Source organism: Chiloscyllium plagiosum, unplaced genomic scaffold, assembly GCF_037043375.1.
Source record: "Chiloscyllium plagiosum isolate Xiang-an unplaced genomic scaffold, Cpla_swu_hap1 HiC_scaffold_18, whole genome shotgun sequence".
Taxonomy (NCBI): Eukaryota; Metazoa; Chordata; class Chondrichthyes; order Orectolobiformes; family Hemiscylliidae; genus Chiloscyllium; species Chiloscyllium plagiosum.
Window position 1 is genome coordinate 70,757,156 of NW_028270156.1, and position 22,507 is coordinate 70,779,662.

Below are 22,507 nucleotides of genomic sequence, written 5' to 3' on the forward strand. Positions count from 1 at the left end.
ATCTCAGCAGTTCTCAACCGTTTGCAACTTACCCACCACCAACCATTTTATCAATGGTTACAGCGCCCACCATGATGAAAACAAAGCCCCACGTCTTCAAAGAGTGTCAAAATTATTAATAATTTATTTGGGATTGTTTCTCCCACCCAAATAGTGTTGAGGGCATGACCGGCATTCCTCATTCCTCAACACTGTGCTGCTGATCATTTAACCACTGAGTTGCATTAGGAAGAGAAGTTGTTGCTCTGTCTGGATTATATCACTGACCTTTCCAGGTTAGAAGCAGCCTGCTTCTGGAAGGTTTGCCGGTCCTGAATGAACTCTCTGGCTTATAGTGACACACACTGTTCTGACAACCAGTGACAGAAAAGTGTGTCACTGGGCACTGATTAAACTTTTGGGACATAATGTTCATTGATCTCACCTCGCTCAACAATGGGCACTACAGTACAGTCTAATGAGCAGCTAAATAGCCCTGAATGGGTCTGCATACGCTGACTGCTATCTCTCAGGAGAATAATTTTGCACCCTGATTCTAGAATATCTATGATAGCTGTTTGAAATGTGAATATAGTTTCCATTAATATTCAGCATGTAGCATTCCAACAACAGCTTACTCTATCACAACGCTGACAGTTAGGGGTTTAGCTCTGTAGTGCTCCAGGAGCTGGGGAAGCTGGAAGCAAACCCATGTTGTGCTAACTAAGGGGTCTACTGTGCGTGTATGTTGGAGAGAGGCCACACCAGGATGTGTCTCAGCTGGCCACATGATCATGCCAGTTGGCTATTTCAGGGCCTGTCATTGAGAGCAGGAAGGCAGACCGATACCTACCCCCAGCTGCTGCAGCTCAGGGTGGTGGCTCTAAGTGACATCAGTGAGATGGACTTGCCCTGGATTTTGTGAGCCCTCCCACCTTCGAACTTACCTCATGCAGACCCAACTGCTTCCTTTCTGCACAGAAGCTGCCTAACTTGCTGAGGTGCTACTTGCGATATCTATTTCAGATTGCAGTATGTGTTAGCTTGAGACATGGGGCAAGTTTTCAGAGGAGCAGTGTTACTCAAAACCTCCCTGTACTCTGCTGGGAGTTTCCCTCGAAAATGCCAGCTGCTGTGTAACCCTTATACGTTTGAGTGGGACACAAATGGGCTCCGGGCAAGAATCCCACCCCTCTCTGGCAGCAAATGTCACCTCAGAGAGCTGCCAGCCAATCCAATTGGCCAGTAGCTCATGGTCCAGGCAGCGGAAAATTTGATTGGTGACTGTGGCTGTGTGTATAAACAGCCCGTCCGCTGAAGAGAAGGGTAGGGAGGCCGAACCATGGGGAATGTGCAGGTTAGGTGAATTGGCCATACTAAATTGCCCGTAGTGTTAGGTAAGGGGTAAATGTAGGGGTATGGGTGGGTTTTGCTTCGGCGGGTCGGTGTGGACTTGTTGGGCCGAAGGGCCTGTTTCCACACTGTAATCTAATCTAATCTAATCTAATCTAATCTAATCTAATCAGTGGGCTCTGGTTAAGAATGAGGGAAAAGCAGAGAGTGTTGGAGAAACTCAGCAGGTCTGGCAGCATCTGTAGAGAGCCAAACAGAGTTAACAGTTCAAATCCAGTGACCCTTAGCCAATCGTAGCTAGAAAGAGTTGGTATATATGTTGACGATGTGGAAGGCAGGCCCAGTTTGAGAGGCCACTGGGGGCTGAGGAGGGGCATAGTTTAGGATATGCAGTGAGTTGTTGCCCTGACTGGACACAGGGGACCCATCAAGAATCTTCCTCACCCCTCTTTGGTGGCACCAGTCTGCCCAGTGAAATGTTGCTGGTTTGACTGCCCAGCGAGATCTGCCCTCTGCCATGGGTAAGAATGCAGCAGGTGTGGAATGGGTCCCAAGTGATTGACCACTTCAGAGCTTCGAATGCCCCAAGAGTGGATGAGCCCTCTGATGCTTTCACTGCCATCCACAAAATGGACCATGGAGGGGGAAGGGCAGGTAAGGCAGAATGCATTATACAAGTGTCCCCACCTTCAAACCCACTGACAGGGCAATCTATAATGCAACTACACTAAATGTTGTAGCTGAACAGAGACCTTGGGGTGCAGGTTCATAGTTGCTTAAAGATGGAGTCACAGGTAGACAGAATGGTGAAGAAGACATTTAGTATGATTGCCTTTATTGGTCAGTGCATTGAGGAGTTAAGAGATCAAGTTATAGCTGTACAGAACATTGGTTAGGCCACTCTTAGAGTTCTGCATTCAATTCTGGTCTCCCTGGTATAAGGAAAGATGTTGTTAAACTTGGAAGGGTTCAGAAAAGATTTACAAGGATGTTGCCAGGGTTGGAGGATTTGAGCTACAGGGAGAAGCTGAATAGGCTGGGGCTGTTTTCCCTGGAGTCTCGGAGGCTGAGGGGGTGACCTTATAGAGGTCTATAAAATCATGAGGGGCATGGATAGGATAAATAGACAAAGTCTTTTCCCTGGGGTAGGGGACTCCAGAACTAGAGGGTATAGGTTTAGGGTGAGAGGGGGAAAATATAAAAGAGACTTAAGGGGCAACTTTTTCACACAGAGAGTGGTACGTGTATGGAATGAGCTGCCAGAGGAAGTGGTGGAGGCTGCAGATCCCAGTGTTTGACATTATAATTGTTTGGGTCAGAGTGGATGGAAACAGTTTGTTTTAGTGATTGAAAGTTCAGAATAACAAGATTAAAAGAAAGATTTTTTTCTGCAGAAGATAATGACAACACTTCAGTAGCAGACTGCATAGTGTGGCTTCCATGTATGGTTGGGTCCTGTGGGTGCTCACATGACACATATATATGTTTTTTCACCCAGACTTTGTGTTTTCAGAGCAGTTTGTGAGCTGCCTCATACAGCAGGAGGGAGGGGGGATGCGAATGGATTAAAAAACCTATACTCCAACAGCTGTCAACATTGTTTAAAATTCAATCCCCACACACTCTCCCTGTGCCTACTCTGATCACTCATAACCCCTCCTTGATACCCACCGTATAGCTTCGGTAGTTCTTCACTGTGTGTACCGGCTTTAGAATTTGTGCAAAGTATTTTAAATCTAGGTGTTTAAAAAAATAAAACCTATTACAATGTGATAAAATGCTCCTTCTAAAGTCAGTGGTTGATATTTCAAAAGCTTCTGGATTGGAAAAAAATCCTTAAAGTTCTGAATACATCATGTAAAGAAACAGCCATTTCTTCTGAAATCGTCTCAAAGTCAAAGTATGTTACGGTCTGTTTTGATATAACGCGATAGTTCTGTTCCCATGCGTTATAAGAATTATAATAACAGCACCATTTAAACCAGTGGGGACGGAATTAAGCTTTACTAAAATGGGTAAGGAAAGCTCACCTTCTACAAATAATGGTCTAAATTCTTCAATCGCACTTGCGTTGAAGAGACACACGTTATAGCAAAACTGACTGTATTATGAGCTGTAATAACAGTCAGTCATTTTCTCAAGCAGCTGCGGCAACAGAACACTGACTTTTGAAACTCAGACAAGTATTCATAATGACCATAACTTATCATTAATTATCATAACTATCGACTTGAAATTGAAAGAATAGCTAGTGTCCTGTCCATTTCAAACCGGGTTCCCTGTCAATAACTGAAGGAAGGTAGGTGCTCAGAATTTATCTTTCAAAAGCAGAATTCTGTGAGAATTGGAGTGGTCTGTAATTTTATCTTTCTATTTAAAACATGATGGGAAATATTTACTTATATATTATTCTACTTTGTGAATATTTTATTAGCCAATGGAAAAAGTACTGTAATGCATACCATCACGCATGCACAATGTTAGTCAATGTGAAGGTCAACCTACTTATGCAGTACAAAGCCCTGAGGTGGATCGTTGCATTAAAACACGTTCACATTGCGGTGCTGTATCTAATATTATCTTTAATATTATCTTCTATTAACGAATGAAAATACTTTATGCTTGCCTTTCAAAATGTTCCTGACTCCTCAGCTGACATCCCTCAATGGTCAATGGTCACTAACTCTCCATTTTTAGGGGTTTTCAAAGCCCACAGCAGGATGTGAAAATAGTGTGTGAGAGGGGAAATAAAATGTTGCTGCAGTCATCTCACACTGGGCACCCCAACCTTGGCAGAGATGCATTTGCAAGTAAGGTGTTTACAACTCACGCAATGAACATGCAAAAATGTCGTAGTGTCAAGTGGTTAAAGGAAAACGGGTGAAGGGATATAAGAAATGATTCAAATCGCTGCTCATTTGAAGAATAAATGTGGACTTGTTGGATTGAAGGTCTCGTTCAGTGTTATATACTGTAAGTCACTGGAAATAGTACACTGTTGACATAATTATCATCGGTATACTGAATTATATTTAACACCTGTGCCTTGAAATCACTCAAATGCCTTAATCTGGCTTTCTCTCTGCTAACTCTTCCTGCATGTATCGGTGTGAAACACCAGTGTTGACTTGGCCTCAGTAACCTTCAGGAATCTCAGCCCACTTCTCCCTCTTTAAAGCCTACCACCCCGAAACGCACCTTGGCCAGTCTGCCTACTCCCAGCTTGTTGCCACTTTGCGAAGGGTTTTCCTTTCATTGATGAAGCATCTTTGGTGGCTTCTTCAAGAGTACAGGCTCTAGTGTGACTGTAACTTGTGATTATTATTCTGTCATCTCCATTTCTTCCATCTACAGGCGTGATATTTGGAGCATTATGTGGAGGGTTGCTCCGATATGCATCTCCCATCCACCCCAATATTGTCATGATCATAGCGTTCCCAGGTGATATCCTCATGCGGATGTTGAAGATGTTGATTCTTCCTTTGATCATCTCCAGTTTAATCACAGGTGAGAGGCAATGGCGGCATTCCCAGGAGCTCGACAAAGTGCACAGACCTCAGTCCTTCATTCGACATTCCCTGAAGTATTGTGTTTGGTCATTACTGTTCACAAATTCTTGGAAAAGTCACGGTTAGGTAGCAGAGGAGATTGGTAGCAGAGGTGAAAGACTTCACCCTGTTGAAGTGACTTCCAAAGCTGAGGTTATTTCCCTCAGAACATGGACGTTTGAGGGGAACCTTGTTCAGAATTTTAATTTGCTTTAGTAAGAGTAAATGAGGAGAGGCTGAAGTGACAGTAACCAGAGGGAAGAGATTTAATTGACATAGGAAGCAGAAGGGGGAGCAGGAGTGATCTTTTAGGACAGAAAGTTATTCTGACCTACGTTGCCTGAAATGTGCAGAAAGATATTGAATGAGTACCTGAAGTTGAAACAGCGCAGAATCTAGCTTTAGATCAGGATGATACAGACGGTCTGGTGAAGCAGACAGGTTAGAGACAAAAAAATCTGCAGATGCTGGATTCCAAGGTAGACAAGCAAGAGGCTGGAAGAACACAGCAAGCCTGGCAGCATCGGGAGGTGGGTACGTCAACATTTCGGGTGTAACCCTAGAAACAGACAGTCTGATGACATTTAACTAGGAGTTGTGAAGCGATGGATCTATTTTTGGTGCAAAGATTGAGAGGAGGCCAATCGAATCAAATGACAGCTTTATCAAAGAACAGAGACATCTTGGCATGTTTATATATATTTGAAGATGAGAATAGGCTGAGACGCTTGTTTGAAAGAGTGAACAGGTTCCTTTGTAAACAGAGGCATTGAGTCAAAAAGCACAAAGATGGTTAAAAACCAAACCTTCAATGATCGTTGGCGAATTGTGATGGGTTCTGGGAACCACATTTTCGAAAGAACATCAGTGCTTTAAAGAACATGGTACAGAAACTTTGTAGAACGGTGTCAGGAGTGTTCAGCTCATGGTGAGATGGGAACAACTAGAATGGAGTAGGGATGATTAATTGAAGGTTTAATCGGGTTGGTGAACATCAATGAAGAGTTGATTAAATAAATAGAAACAGTGTGAGCAAGACAGAATGATCAGAAGATATGGATTTAAATTAATTGGCAACAGTTCTGTGTGAGGATTTTCTATCCTTTGCAAGTAAGGTTTGGCCCAGATACTTGAAGTTTTTTTTTAATTGGAAACTATACACAGTGTAAAGAAATATCCCGGCTGGTTTAACCTACTGTGTCAAATCTATGCTTGTTGATGTTGACAAGGCTTGTCTGGACTCGATGCTAAGGCCAGTGGGCGCCTGGGAACCAGAGCCATGGTGTACTATATGACTACCACTATCATCGCTGCAATACTCGGTGTGATCCTGGTACTCGCCATACATCCGGGCAACCCTGCGCTGAGAAAGCAGCTTGGAGAAGGGAAGAAGAATGATGAAGTGTCGAGCCTGGATGCCTTCCTGGATCTCATCCGGAATCTCTTCCCTGAAAATTTGGTGCAGGCTTGTTTTCAGCAGGTGGGTGACTGAAACCAGAATGCAGCTTCAATGTGGATTCATCGACTGGGGGTATGGGGATGATGTTCACTGGAAGTGGGGACCAGGTGAGTGGGGAATAGGAAAGAGAAGGCAGGAGGATTTGGTGGAGACAGGGGTGAGTAAGTAATGTCAGGAGAGGGGAACCTGCTACATGCCGAGAGCGGGGAGGTAGGAAGCTGATGTCCTGTATAAGGAACCTCTTGTCATATCCCTCCGACCTTTCTCCAGCAGCTTAGAATGATGAGTATCCAGGGTTTGGTTATGAATCAGTCAGCAGCACCCTTGCATTTGCAGTTAAACTGGGAGAAATCACTACAGCATGCTGGGAACTTGGTTGTCCCTCTTCTGCATGTCCACCTAAAGGAAATCGCTTACAGCAGCAATGAAGGAAAGATCTGCCTGTCCACATCTATCCACCTCACTCTGTAATCTAAAGTTAATCTCGATCTATCAGAAACAGATGCATGTCTAACACTGGAGGTCAAAAAAGCTAAAGTCAACGTAATCCTACCAGACCACAGCACTGCCCTCTTATTGGAGAGAGCTGACTGGTGGTGTTTTAACCTGAGAGTCCCCATGCCTCAGGCGAGGGGAGAGGTTGTGAAGGAGAGTCCTTCATGGTCATGTCAGGTGGTGCGGGAACTGAACCCACATTCCCTCGAAGCTAGGCGGTTCTATACACAGTTGCTCTCATGTTCCACACCAGCGATCAGCACAGCATTGACTTCGGGTTCTGGAAGTTTCTGCCTAACATGGACCCCCAAGGTCCAAGTAGAAGGAAAAAAGATTCAGAAGGACCACTGGATTGGATTCAATCCAGAGAACTCCTGTGATGTGCGAGTCTCTACCAAAAAGGCATAATCTTGCAACTAGAACAGGGATTGAAATAAACAAAGCTGTTGTGGTTCTGTTCGCCGAGCTGGGAATTTGTGTTGCAGGCATTTTGTCCCCTGTCTAGGTGACATCCTCAGTGCTTGGGAGCCTCCGGTGAAGCGCTTCTGTGATGTTTCCTCCGGCATTTATAGTGGTTTGTCTCTGCCGCTTCCGGTGGTCAGTTCCAGCTGTCCGTTGCAGTTGGAGGAGGCTGCCGGAGGAAACATCACAGAAGCGCTTCACCGGAGGCTCCCAAGCACTGAGGATGTCACCTAGACAGGGGACGCAACGTCTGCAACACAAATTCCCAGCTCGGCGAACAGAACCACAACGACGAGCACCCGAGCTACAAATCTTCTCCCAAACTTTGAATAAACAAAGCTCCTGATCAAACTGCGGGGAGAAGAAATCCAGAAATCTCTCACGGAAGGTCATAAGCTGTGGAAGCAGAGCAGACCATTCTACCCATCAATTCTGCTCCACCATTCAATGAGATTACAGCTGATCTAGTAATCTTCCACTTTCCTGCCCTATCCCAGTAACCCTTGATTCTGTTACTGATTAAAAATGTTTCTCAACCTTGAGTAAACTTAAAGACCAGCTTCAACAGCCCTTTGCAGGATAGACTTCTGCAGATTGACTACCTCTGAGAAAAGAAATTCTTCTTCCTCTCTGTCTAAAATGGTTGACTCATTATTCTGAGATTCCACCTTTCGGTCCCAGACTCTCCCACAAGGGGAAACAACCTCTCCCAACCAGTCACGTTTCCCGAGTCATTTGGAAATTTCAAGATGATCCGATAGACTTTTGATGGTTAAGGAGATCAAGATACGTGGAGCTAATGGAGCCAAATGAGGTTGAGGTAGAGATGAGTCATCACGTGACTGAAAGACCAAACAAGCTGCTGTTCCAGTGATCTGACGGATTTCACATTAGACCACGGTTCATTGGAGCCCTGATTGAGGCAAGAAGGAGAATGAATAGGGGATCAGAAATCAGGGACAAAAACAGCAGTTGCTGCAACAAACTCAGCAGGTCTGGCAGCACCTGAGGAGAGAAAGCAGAGTTAACATTTCGGGTCCAGCGACCCTCCTTCAGAACTGATTGCAGCTAGGGAAAAGGTTGGTATGTCTGCTGAAGACAGGGTGCAGGGAGGGGGGGCGGGGGGGAGGAGTAAACGATAGGTGGGGACAGAGCCCAGAGTGAGAGAGAACAGCAATTGGGTAGAGAAAAGAATGGGTAGAGGTCAGCCTGGAACAATGGACAGCTACTAACAGGGACCATGAGGAGCTGACAGTGGGTTGGTGGTGGTAGCAGCCCGTGTCTAGTGTGTGAGATTTAGGGTAAGGACATGGGAGAAGGTGCTCAGGCGCTAAGATTGTGGAACTGAATATTGTATCCTGAAGGCTGCAGGGTCCCCAAGTGGATAATGAGGTGCTGTTCTTCCAGCTTGGAACACTGCAGCAAGACTGAGACAGGGATGTTGGCCAGGGAACAGACTCAGGGTCTTTGCTGCAGACAGAATGTAGGTGTTCTGTGAATGGTTTCCCACTGTATGCTTCATTTCCCCAATATAAGGGAGACCACATTGTGAACGCAGTAAACTAGATTGAGTGAAATGCAGGGAAAGCGCTGCTTCAACTGGAAGGTGTTTTTGGACCCTTGAATACTGGGGAGGGAGTATGTAAACAAGCAGGTGTTGTTACACTTTCTGTGGTTGCAGGGAAAGGTGCCAATGGCAAGGGGGATGTTGGGGGTGTGTGGGGGTATTGTGAGTAAAGCAAGAGTGGACCAGGGTGTCCTGGAGGGAATGGTCACTGTGGAAGGTGGAGGGGAGGGTAGGGGAATGTGTGTCTAGTGGTGGCATCCTGTTAGAGCTGGTGGGCATGGTGGTTAACGATCTGCTGGATGTGGTTGCTGGTGGGACAGTAGGTGAGGGAGAGGTGGACTATATCGCTGTTGTGGGAGGGAAAAAAGAGGGTGAGAGCTCAAGTGTGGGAGATGGGTCAAACTGAGGGGTAGTGGGGAATCCTTGGTTGAGGAAGAAGGTGAACATTTCGGAGGCGCCTTTGTGGAAGTTGGGATCAGAACAGACGTGTCAGAGACGGAGGAACTGGGAGAATGGAATAGAGTCTTTACAGGAAGCAGGGTGTGAGGATGTATAGTCCAGGTAACTGTGGCAGTCGGTGGGTAGTGGGTATTAGTGGCTAGCCTTTCCTCAGAAATGGAAACAGAGATGTCGAGGAAGGGAAGTGAGGAGTTAGAGATGGACCAGGTGAAGGTGAGAGCGGGGTGAACATTGGAAGCAAAGTCGATAAACTTCTTCAATTTCAAATGTGAGAGGGAGTCCGCACCAAGAATATCATCGATATATTGGAGAAAGAATGATGGGTGGGGGCCGAAATAGGACTGGAACAAGGAGTGTTCCACAAAGAGACAGGTCTAACTGGGGTTCATGTGGGTATCCATGGCAACCCTTCTGACCTGAAGAATGTGAGAGGAGTTAAAGGAGAAGTTGTTCAGGGTGAGGACCAGCTTGGGCAGGGGAGGGTGGGTGGGGACAGTTCAGGCCTTATTCCCAGGAAGAAGAGGTGAGCCCTGAGAACATCCTGATGGGGGATTGCACATCCATGGGAAGAGGAAGCAGTTGGAGACCACAAACTGCACAGTCTGAAACTGGTGTAAAAGTGTCGTAGGAGTCGCAGGTGGAAGTGGGAAGGAACTGAACAAGGGGAGAACAACATCGAGTCGAGGTAGGAAGAGCTGGATTCTGTTGGGCAGGGGCAGGCAGAAACAAGGGTCTCCCTGGCCAGTCCTGTTTGTGGATCTTGGGAAGGAGGTGGAAGTGAGCTGTATGGGTTTGGGAAACTATCAGCTTGGAGGCAGTGGAGGAGGGGAGATCACCAAATGAAATGTGGTTGGTGACCGTAATGGACACAATGGTCTGGCGTTCCGTAATGGGGTCATGATCCAGGAGGTGATAGGAGGAGGTCGCCAAGAGCTGTAGAGGTCAGTCCACCAGACTACAACAGCACCGCCCTTATCGGCAAGCTTAATTATAAAGTCAGGTTTGGATCTGAGAGTATGGAGTGCAGTCAGTTCCCGGGAGGATAGGCTGGAATGGGTAAAGGGGGGTGGGTAGAGGAATTGGGGTGACCACTGTCACGTCGACAGTTCTGAATGAACAGACCAAGTGCAGGTAGAAGGCTAGAGAGAGAGATCCAGGTGGAGGGAGAGTGTTGGTTCTGCGGGACAGGGAGAGGACTCTTGTCCATTGAAATCGGCGCAGAGGTGAAGGCGATGGAAGAAACATGCAACGTCACGTTGTGCCTGAAATTCAAAGGGAACATTCAGCATTAGAGGGGAAAAGATCAGAAGGGATAGTAAATAAGTGACAGGAGGAATAACTGGTTAGCGCAGTTCTCCATCGCTCTGTCAATGCAGTGTGATTCGGTGAGCACATGAACACTCGCAGAATCCCTACATTGTGGAAGCAGGCCAGTCGGCCCATCAAGCCCATACTGACCCTTCGAGTCTGCGCACTCATCTGAATACCTCCACGTTTTAAAATCCAGGAGGTTTGTGATGTGGAATGCAGTCATTTCCTTGCCTCGCTAATTGTGTCTCTTTCTTCCGATAGATACAAACAGTGACTAAGAAGGTGGAGAATCGTCCTGAAGCTAGGACTATTTCCAACCTGACTGGGCTCCTGCTGGAAGCAGCAAATGAAACTCTGGCAGAGTCGGAGGGGCCCAGTTTCACTGTAACAAAGACCTTACAGTTCAAGGATGGCATGAATGTTTTGGGTAGGATCACTTCAGTTATCTTTCTATATCTTACAGACCACTGGATATTTAAATGAGGTAAAAGATCTATCTGCTGTATGTGGCAGCAACTCTATACAGTCTAAGCCTCCCCAAACACTCCTCCACCCCATATCATTCAAGGTCTGCCTTGCTGATGTAACATTGTGGAATCCCCACAATGTGGAAGCAGGTCATTCAGCTCATCAAGTCCACACTGACCCTCTGAAGAGCATCCCAACCTGTCCCTGTAACCCTGCATTTCCCATGGCAAATCCACCTAGCCTGCACATCCCTAGACACAATGGGCAATTCAGTGTGGCAAATCCACCCTAACCCGCACATCTTTAGACTGTGGAGGAAACCCATGCAGACACAGCGAGAGTGTGCACACAGTCACCCGAGGATGGAATTGAACCTGCCTCCCTGGCACTGTGAGACAGCAGTGCTAACCACTGAGCCACTGTGCCACCCCCTCTGATGCAGGTATCCCCTCCCTTAGATGTGGTGACTAAAATCATGTTGTGGACACACCATAGGCCTGTACATGACCTCCTTGCCTTACACCCCAGTCCCCTTGACTAAAGGCTAAACTCCCATCAAGTCACTTATTCCATCAGCTTGCTTGGTTTAATGTACAATGACACAAGTCTGACTCACCATGAACACACAATAGTTTCTCATCATTTTAAAAAGGTCTGTTTGTCTTTTCTCCCTGCCACAGCAAGTATCATCTCTCTAACTCTATGTCCTCCTCACAACTTTCTCACTTGGTTTTGTATATCTGTAACTTGGACACATTACTCTCAATACCTTCAATATACTCAGATAATATTAATAGCTAAGGAGCCCAGCACTAATCCATGCAGTGTGTAGTTTCTTTGTTAATGTGATATGAATACAGCTTATGATTACCCTTTCAAATAATCCTGTTTCCGAATCTCCCCTTAAGAGATTCTCCCGCTCTCTATGTTAATCTAAATCAGGATTGAGTACATGGTTGTATGAGTTAGTAATGTCTCTTTACAGATGCCACGTCCTCCCAGTCTCAAGATATTTGTGCTTCACCCCTCTGCAGGTCTAATTGGATTTTTTATTGCCTTTGGCATCGCGATGGGGAAAATGGGGGAGAGGGCGAGGCTGATGGTAGAATTCTTCAACATCCTCAATGAGATTGTCATGAAGCTGGTGATAATGATCATGTGGTAAGAACTGCACCAGTGCTCTCTTTGGTTAAACAAAAAAAAACAGTCTGTTTCTAATCATCACAGTTGTCTCAAGAATGGACTCCACACAGCCAAAAGAACATCAACATCTGCCTCACTCTGGGCCACATTCCATGTTAATTGAATTGTAACCAGTCACTCACATATAAAGGGGAGGCATTTCGCCAACCTTACTCATGGCACCTTTCCTCCAGCTGAAAATGTTCAGTGAACCAGGGGACACTGATGTGGTCAATTAATGTTGGAAGTTCCCTGGACATTGGTGGAGAGTTTTGACTGATCTAATAAGTGGCATTTCTTAAAGATTTGGTGCGGATGTGAATGTATAGATGCATTGGACTGACGGGCTCGATTATAAATATTTACTTTCTTCCCCGGTTGGAAAATATGACTTTGCCACAACAACTTGGCCTGATACTCCGATGGCCAGTGAGTGACTGGGACTTGGTCAACAAGAGATGCCCATCAGGGTCATGAGGCAATCCAGAGACCACTGACTCCATGGGAATGGTCCGGGAAATTGAAGATTCCAAAGTACCATTCCCCTGTGATGGAAGCCTCTGAAACAATTCTTTAAAGTCTTGGATTTCAAAGAGCAGTGCAGCTCATCGTGACCCAGCACCAGTTACTGGATTAAAACTTTTTCCAACTCCTGGATGACTAGCAAATGGAATGCCACACTCAACCCCTCAACTGAATCCCACTCCCACCACAACCAAAAACTTTCCCGGTCTGGAATCATCACCCAATAGGATCCCGTTATCCCCCAGTCATCACCACGGACTTGACCCCTGAAGGTGACACACCCTGGTGAACAGCTTGAACATTACCCCCCCTCCCCATCCTGACCCCCTCCAAACATAACCAGCCTCTCCTGACAATTCCACCAGACATAATCCCTCACATCCACTGGCCTGAACCTTCCCAGATCTCAGACCTGGGAGCCCATATCTCCAGCTGCTGCTCTGATTTCCCCCTGTTCCTGACAACTTGCCCACCCTCAAACAATTGGCATGGTACTCCCCTGGATGGTACACCTACCCCATCCCTTTCTGCTGGTTGTATCATCAAAGCCCTTGATACCCACCCTCCAAATTGCCCATTGCACTTTGTTATTTATCTGGTATCCTACCGAAAGGCACTCCAAGCCCTTGACTAACTGGCACTCTTACCCACACATTTGCATTCTGTGCCCATTCACAGCAACTAGCGAAGTGTTACGAGCTATTTGAATCAGAGAACGCACCCCACTGACAGCTGTAAAATGTGGTATCCATTCCCATTCTCTTTGATGATGGGGTTTGTGGATTCCTGGACAGATTCTTAACAGGAGACCTCTGTCCAGGAAATGCCAGTATGGAAGACATCTACAGTTGAATGCTTAAGTTACAATCCAACCGGAGATGGAAGCAGGGTTTCCAACACTGATTGTAACATCTGGTGCCTCGTGTTTATAAAGTGCCAGAAAGGTAATAATATGACAAGTTGCATAAAAATATATCGGAGCAAGCAATGTTAGATTAGATTCCCTACAGTGTGGAAACAGGCCCATCAGCCCAAACCGACCCTCCGAAGAGTAACCCACCCAGATTCATTTCCCTCTGACTGATGCACCTAACACTATGGGTAATTTAGCATGGCCAATTCACCTGACCTGCACATCTTTGTGACCGTGGGAGGAAACTGGAGCATCCCAGAAGAAACCCACACAGACACAGGGAGAACGTGCAAACTCCACACAGACAGTCACCCGAGGCTGGGATTGAACCTGGGACCCTGGTGCTGTGAGACAGTAGTGCTAACCACTGAGCCACTGTACCATGTGCCATTAGGAAGATATTAAGGCAAATGATTAGGTATTTGGGTGGAAATGGATCTTAAGGAGTATCTCAAAGGAAGAAAATGAAGTGGAGAGGTTTAGGAAGGGAACTACAGACTTGACAGTCTTGGCTACTGAATGGTACAGCCATAAATAGTGTAGCAATTAAAACCAGGCGTGCTTACAAAACTAGAATTCAATGAGTGTGAATGTTTTGCTGGGTTGTAGAGATGGGGGATTTTACAGAGGTGAGGGAGGATGAAGGCACTTCACAACAAGAATGAGGAAGCTGGATTTTAAACACTGGTTTCTGTATTAATTGAATTATATTAATTAAAATTCAACACTTAATTAACATGAATTTGGAATTTAACATGGAGCATTTGCTAATCTGAGGCAATCAAGAGTGTGGTGCTTGAAAAGCACAGCAGGTCAGGCAGCATCCGAGGAGCAGGAGAATCAATGTTTGGGCATAAGCCCTTCATAGGAAAGTCCGATCTATGTGGGTATGGGGTGTATGTGTGTGTGTGATAAATGCGTGGGGGCAGGGTGTGTGTCTGTGTGCTTGCACGTGGATGTATCTGTGTAGGGGTGTGTTTGTGTGACTGCAGGGGTGTGTGTGTCTGTGTGTATGTGTTTGTGTGAGGGTGAGTGTGTATGTGAGTGTCTCTGTTTGTGTGTGTGCCTGTGTCTGTAAGGGTGTGTCTGCATATGTGTACGTGTCTGTGTGAGGATGGATGTGTTTGTGTGAGGCTGAGTGTGTTTGTGTCTGCGTCTGTCAGGGTGTGTCTGTGCGTGTGTATGTGTCTGTGTGGGGATGTGTGTGTATGTGTTTGTGTGAGGATGTATGTGTATGTGTTTGTGTGAGGGTGAGTGTGTATGTGGGTGTGTGTGTATGTGTTTGTGTGGTAGTGAGTGTGTATGTGGGTGTGTGTGTCTGTGTGAATGTGTTAGTGTGAGGGTGAGTGTGTATGTGGGTGTGTGTGACTGTGTGTGTGAGGGTGTGTGTATGTGGGTGTGTGTGACTGTGTGTATGTGTGTGAGGGTGTGTGTATGTGGGTGTGTGTGTCTGTGAATGTGTTTGTGTGATGGTGAATGTGAATGTGGGTATGTGTGTCTGTGTGTATGTGTTGGGGTGAGGGTGAGTGTGTATGTGTGTCTGTGTATGTGTGTATGAGGGTGAGTGTGAATGTGGGTGTGTGTGACTGTGTGTATGTGTGTGAGGGTGAGTGTGTATGTGGGTGTGTGTGTCTGTGTATGTGTGTGTGAGGGTGAGTGTGTATGTGGGTGTGTGTGACTGTGTGTATGTGTTTGTGTGAGGGGAGTGTGAATGTGGGTGTGTATGTCTGTGCGAATGTGTTTGTGTGGTGGTGAGTGTGTACGTGGGTGTGTGTGACTGTGTGTATGTGTTCGTGTGGGGGTGTATATGTGTTTGTGTGTGTGTGTGTGTTACTTGCCTGAAAGGAGTTGCATTAGTGGCGTTGTGAGGTGATGAAGACATGGCTGAGGGTTAGAGCAGATGGTTGGAGTGTCCAGCTGGAGCTCACACAGGCAGCTCAGAGAGGAGTGGGAAGGCAGTTACCTTGACAGTGGGTGTGATTGTGACATTGATAAAGACGCAAACATACACAGTGAGTAAGGAGGGAGTTCCAGGGATTTGACACGGTATAATATTTCACTCCAAATATGTGGCATTTGGAGTCCCCACATATTGGTCCCTCGATGTTTTTACCTCCTGTTCAGAAGCTGACCTTCCTCTGGTGTCAGGCCTCATTGAAGCAGCTACATTGGACTTGCAATGGCCCATGTCTAGATTAGAGTGGTGCTGGAAAAGCACAGCAGGTCAGGCAGCATCCAAGAAGCAGGAAAATCGACGTTTCGGGCAAAAGCCCTTCATCAGGAATACAGGCAGAGAGCCTGAAGGGTGGAGAGATAAATGAGAGGAGGGTGGGGGTGGGGAGAAAGTAGCATAGAGTACAATAGGTGATTGGGGGTGGGGATGGAGGTGATAGGTCAGAGAAGAGGGGAGAGTGGATAGGTGGAAAGGATGATAGGTAGGTAGGACAGGTCATGAGGGCGGTGCTGAGCTGCAAGGTTGGAGCTGGGGTGAGGTGGAGGAAGGGGAAATGAGGAAACGGGTGAAATCCACATTGATGCCCTGGGGTTGAAGTGTTCCGAGGTGGAAGATGAAGCGTTCTTCCTCCAGGCGTCGGGTGGTAGCCTAGTGATAATACCACTGGGCCATTGCTTCCCCTATATGTTGTGTTGTGTTTTAAATGCTTTTCTGATATTTCCCTGTTGCTGAGTATGAAACTGTGTGTGTGGTTATGCACCCAGTACAGCAGCCAAGCAGTGTTCCTTTGGCGTCCACACACAGCAGTGGCTTACAGAGCTGGAAGTCAGTAGTGCAGTCGGCTTGCCAATACCAATTGTCATGAGTAGCTTTGCAACCATGCTCTTTACAGGGGAGATTATACCCAAATCTCATACCCATACTGAGTTCACCAGATTGAGAGCTGTGTTTGGATATTAGAACACGATTAGGATTACCAACTTGTGTTGGAAGAAATTGTTGGTAGATACTCATCATAGAATCCCTACAGTATGGGAGTAGGCCTTTTGGCCCAGCTAGTCCATTCCGACCCTCTGAAGAGTATCCCACCCAGACCCATTCCCCTACCCTATTACCCTGCATTTCCCCCTGACTAATGCACCTAACCTACACATCCCTGAACACTATGGGCAATTTAGCATGGCCAATTCACCTAACCTGCGCACCTTTGGATTGTGGGAGGAAATCAGAGCACCCGGAGGAAACCCACCCAGACGCGGGGGAGAACGTGCAAACTCCCCACTGTTGCCCAAGGCTGGAATCAAACCTGGGTCCCTGGCGCGGTGAGGCAGCAGTGCTAACCACTGAGCCACCATGCCTCCCCTAGTGATGCTAGTGAAGAATCCACAAAGCAGATATTACTTGGTGCCAAAACTTTTTTCTTCCTGCGAAACGAAAGGGCTTGCCCCTTTGCTTGCTCTGTATAGAGTAGAAACTGAGTTGGCCAAATATCAATAACATACAGACTTGCATTTATACAATGCCACTCACAACCACTAGATGTCTCAAAGCATTTGACAGCCAATGAAGTCCATTTGAACTGCAGTCACTGATGTCATGTTGGAAACCTGGCAGCCATTTTTTCAAAGCATATTCGAACCAACAGGAATGTGATTATCAATGGGGTATCAGAGGTGATCCTGCTGAACAGGAGAGCAGGCTTGAAGAATCGAATGGCCTACTCCTGTCCCACTTCTTATGGTCTTCATCAATTTAGAAAACCTACTAAATCTTCATATCACCCATACAGAACACCAATTAACCTTGCTATAATCCAAATATAAGAACTGGTGGATTCTGGGTAATCCAAGATGGAAAACAGGAAAACATTTGTGGCTCTAAGAGCTGCTCCTTGTTTGAGGTATATTCAGTGTTGGAACTGATTCCTCGAGTTCTAGGAGCAGTATTTACTATTTTAAAAGCTGTTGCATTATTTTTGGAACTTTGGGGGAAAAAACACACAGATAATGCAAGTAAACAAAATAACTGAGTTGATTTAGTTTTTTTTTTACACCAGTCAAGACGTTGTGCAGGGCACACACCCCTGGTCCAGGTAGCTCTTAGTTGGGTGATTAAAAGATTCTGAAACCCGGGGACATTGTTTTGAATCCATATGAGATCGTTAAATTTGATTACTGTAATATTCAAAATAATTTTCATATTGACTTTCACTCCAAAAAAAGACCCCTTCATAGCCTCTGAGCTCATAGGAATTAGGAATCTAATTTACTGAAATTTCCTGATTGTATATCTTGATTGTTCACATGAATAAATGATAGATAGAGACAAGAACTTGCAGTGGGTTAGAGACTGCATTTTATTGCTATTAGTCAATGTTGTAATACAGCATTCTGACACTGAGATGCCCCAAATATACACCTTGATGTTACAGCCTTCACGATATGGCTATGGAGGTCTTGGTGGGACAGGGGCAGTGTCTTTACTTCTGGGTCTGATGTTCTACGCTCAAATGCCATACCAGCACCTGTTGGCATATTCATGGTGTAGCTCAAAGACCTGTATCTTTACAACTGTTTCCCTAAAGGGGAGGGAGAACATACATGACATGATATAAAATGAAATGGTAATAACAAGATTGCCTCTTGCACACACCTGGGACAGCAGATATAGGAACAAGAGTTGACCATTCGTCTCAGGCCCTCAGATGAGCATCTCAGCTGAAACACAGCACAATGCCATGTCTAGTACCAAACTCCCTCAAGTGAGACATGACCCAGAGGTCAGAGTGCTACTACTGAACCACAACAGGCAGACAGGCCGAGTGCTAATCTTCAAAGGTCCTTCCTGAGCTCTAATCTTTGATGTTTCCCCTTTGTGTTATTAAAGGTATTCGCCCTTCGGTATCGCCTGTCTAATCTGTGGAAAGATTGTGGCCATTAAAGACTTGGAGGTCGTCGCTAGGCAACTGGGCATGTACATGGTGACTGTCATCACAGGGCTCATCATCCACGGAGGCATCATCTTGCCTCTGATATATTTTGTGGTGACAAGAAAAAATCCTTTCTTATTCTTAGCAGGCATCTTCCAGGCCTGGATCACCGCCTTAGGAACTGCATCCAGGTACCAGGACAATGCGTTGTTCCTCGTCGCTTTTATCTTGGAGAGGGGCAACTGTCTGTTTGAAGTACAGGGCTTTGAGTATGAGCTGTCTCTCACACACACTCACTTCTGAATGGATCCAACTTCCACAGTGAATGGGAAGGGTCACCAGTGGATACATTGGCTTGCATGTTTCTCAGGTTACCTCAGAGTGTCGACGCATTCAACACATAACCCTAGACAGTAGCAAGGACAATGTCCACTTACACAAAGAAATTGAGGGAGGGGAAGAATGGCTCCAGAATTGTCGAACACTGGTGATCCCACGCAGCTAGGTGTGCCAGGAAATTTAACCTGGAAATTCCGGATACAATCCAAACCGAGCCTGAGGAGCGGAACCACAGGCTGCTGGGTCAGTCACGGCTGAGAGTAGGGATCAGACAGGGATGGAGCAAGGAAGGGAAAGCAGCAAACTAGGAACAACAAGGAACATGGGGCGAGGAATGGCAAACTGGCATCAGGGAGGTGGTGTCTGTGTGGGAAAGGGAACAGGTTAAACAGAATAGAATTAAGAAGACAGGAGCAGGGTAGCTGTTTGCTGGGATAATGACTACGAGGGGGGAGCAGGATTATGGATATGAAGCGAATGGTGATGTTTGATGGATATGATTGTGTCGGTTTGTTTTTTTTACTCAGTGCTGGCACTCTGCCAGTTACCTTCCGCTGCCTGGAGGAGAATCTGGGAATTGACAAGCGAGTGACCCGCTTTGTCCTTCCTGTTGGAGCGACCATCAACATGGATGGGACCGCACTCTATGAGGCTGTGGCTGCTATATTCATCGCCCAGATGAACAATATTCACTTGGATGCTGGACAGATAGTGACCGTGAGGTGGGTTTGAAAGCATTTCCTGTTGTCCCCTTCACAACTGTGGAAAGCACTGTCCATTCGCTGGTTTTCTTGTGAATCCTGTAACAATAACACCTATTCCCACTGAAATCTAAAGATTACAATCATCCCGAACCACCAAGTTTGCTTCTGTTTGAACCTGTGGAATGTGGCGACTGAGGAGCAGTGTTTAAACCAATTTTTCTGAAGATTGTCCCAGTGTGCAACCTCACTGAAGGTTCAAACAGCACTGCTTAGGCCTAGGGCTCTCAACGTCTCTGCTGTGAGCTGCTGCAGTCCATGTACTGTAGGTAGACCCACAATGCCGTTAGGAAGGGAATTCCAAGATTTTGATCTAGGGACAGTGAAGGAACGGTGATTTATTTCCAAGTCAGGATGGTGAGTGACTTGGAGGGGAGCTTGCAAGTTCCAATATTCCCATGTATCTGTTGCACCCGCCTTTCTGGATGGAAATGGTGGTGGGTGTGGAAGGTGCTGTTGAACGATCTTTGGTGAATTTCTGCAGCGCGTCATGTAGATACTGAGCATCTGTGGTGGAGGGAGTGGATGCTTGTGGGTGTGGTGCCAATAAAGCGGGCTGCTTTGTTCTGGATGGTGTCAAGCTTCTTGAGTGTTGTTGGAGCTGCCCCCATCCAGGGAAGTGAGCACTATTCTACCTCTCATTACACAGTGATTGTGCGACACATTATGCTGGAGGGTATTCTCAATATGAAGGCAGAAAGACTGTTTGGTTACTCTTATGCACGTGCATGGACAGATGCACGTGCTGCTGGCAGGTTGGTAAGTGTTAGGCCAAGTATGTTTTTCCCTCTGGTTGCTTCCCTCACCACCTGCTGCAGACCCAGTCTAGAAACTGTGTCCTTTCGAACCCAACCAGCTCGATCAGTAGTGCTGCTACTGAGCCATTCGTGATGGTGGACATTGAAATTCCCCCACCCAGAGTATATTCTATATCCCTACCACCCTCAGTGCTTCCTCCAAGTGTTGTTCAACATGGAGGAGTACTGATTCATCAGCCAAGGGAGAATGGTAACCAGCAGGAGCTTTCCTTCATAGCTGTCCGGAGTTAGGCCACAGATCAGCTTGGATCTCATTGAATGGCAGAAAAGGTTCAAGGGGCTGAATGGCCTTTGCTGGTTCCTATCTTCCTACCTTGACCCGGTGCCATGAGACTTCATAGGGTCCGGAGTCAATGTTGAGGGCTCCCAGGACAACTCCCTTCCGACTGTGTACAGCTGTGCAGCCACTTCTGCTGGGTCTGCCTGGTGTTTGTGATGTCTCACACATTGTCCATAAGGGTATGTTTCTATGAGCTTGACACACTTGTCACTTAACTAGTCTGTGAGACAGCTCTTCCCATTTTGGCACTAGCCCCCAGATGTTACTGAAGGGTACTTTGCAGGGTCAACAGGGCAGTTTCTCCTTCTCAGTGGCTACGTTGATGCTGATCGGTCCAGCTGGTACCATACCTTCCTGCAGAATTTTAAGTAGTTTGATATAACTGAGTGGCTTGCTAGGCCATCTCAGACAGGAGTGAAGAGTCATACAGTCATCGAGATATACAGCATTGCCACCTCTGGCAATGAAATAATAACAGGAACAGAAAATACCTCGAGCCAGCTCAGTCGCCCTGCAAGTGGACGGTTATAAAGTTCTCTCTGGCCTTTCGGACTCTGACATCTTGAGTCACCTCCTGCACTGTGTGTCCGTCGTTTGCAGGGAGCTCCACCTCAGCATCTAGACCCTGTACATCACTCATCCTGACCTCATGTAAAGTGGCCGAAGGATGTGTCCAGGTAGGCCCTAGTGTGAAGTAGCTGTCAGGAGAACCCTTCACCTCCACCAGCTGTGCCATAGGAACCCTACTCTGAGCAACCTATACCCCTGTGTGTTGAGGGTATGGTGGCTTCAATGTGATGGCTTGCAGTCCTAGAGATAGTACCTTGGGGAAGATGAGGTTTTGAGTGAATCTGTCTTTTCCATTGACTCTTGCTGACATCAGAGATCACAAGATGCCAATCAGGACATGATTCCCTAATGGGGGAACATCAGAATTGGAGTTGATGAGGAATGTTGAGATTCTGGTTCACTGTGAATTGAAGCCCTGTAGGAGGTCTCGCCTACAGGAAGCAGAGTGGGGAAGATCAATGACCTTCTTTCTACATTGCAGCCCGAAAACGCTGTTAACCTGGGTGGTTTGATTTATTGTTGTCACATGCACCTAAGTAAAATGGAAAGTTTGGTTTTGCATGCAGTGCAGGCAGACCATGCTATACAAACAGATACAGGTCATGGGATGTTTAGGCAGAGTGAGGCGTACAAAGTTATGGCTGCACAAAAGCAAAATCAACACTAGATTTGCAATTTGGGAGGTCCATTCAGCAGTCTGATAACAGCAGGGAAGAAGCCGTTCTTGGCCCTGTAGGTACGTGTGTTTAAGCTTTTGTCGGACCAGAATCTAGTGGCACGGACTCTTCTGCTGGCCGTCTGCAAAGAGCACTCCTCTCTCTTGCACCCACCCCATCCACCAGGTCCCTGTCAGAGAAATCTGGCACCATCTTCGCTGTCAATGAGTTGGTCAACCTCAGAATGACAGTGCTCATCTGGGCGCACTACACTTTAGTGAGGGCATGGGCACTGGGAGAGCCAATGTTTCTGTGGATATCTAGAGGGAGGGAGCAAACATCTGATGTGAAGGGTGCCATAGCAGTGGGGTTGGTCATTCATGTGGTGCGTTTGGTAAGAAACAGTAAGAGAATTTGCCAGGATTCACTACAATAAATCCTCAACCCAAACCCAACCCAACTCAGACTTGGCCAAAAAA

General features: G+C 46.5%; 1 protein-coding gene across 3 annotated transcripts in view; it reads left to right on the forward strand.

Moving 5' to 3' along the window:
- Positions 1-22,507, forward strand: part of LOC122557968 (excitatory amino acid transporter 2-like) — a 292,029-nt gene that overhangs the window by 247,766 nt on the left and 21,756 nt on the right. For all 3 annotated transcript variants that reach the window (XM_043706266.2, XM_043706267.2, XM_043706265.2), the window contains 6 exons: positions 4,687-4,839; positions 6,110-6,360; positions 10,895-11,060; positions 12,136-12,262; positions 18,562-18,795; positions 19,471-19,665. In XM_043706266.2, coding sequence (XP_043562201.1) covers positions 4,687-4,839; positions 6,110-6,360; positions 10,895-11,060; positions 12,136-12,262; positions 18,562-18,795; positions 19,471-19,665 — 1,126 coding nt within the window. The remainder of the gene's footprint in view (positions 1-4,686; positions 4,840-6,109; positions 6,361-10,894; positions 11,061-12,135; positions 12,263-18,561; positions 18,796-19,470; positions 19,666-22,507) is intronic.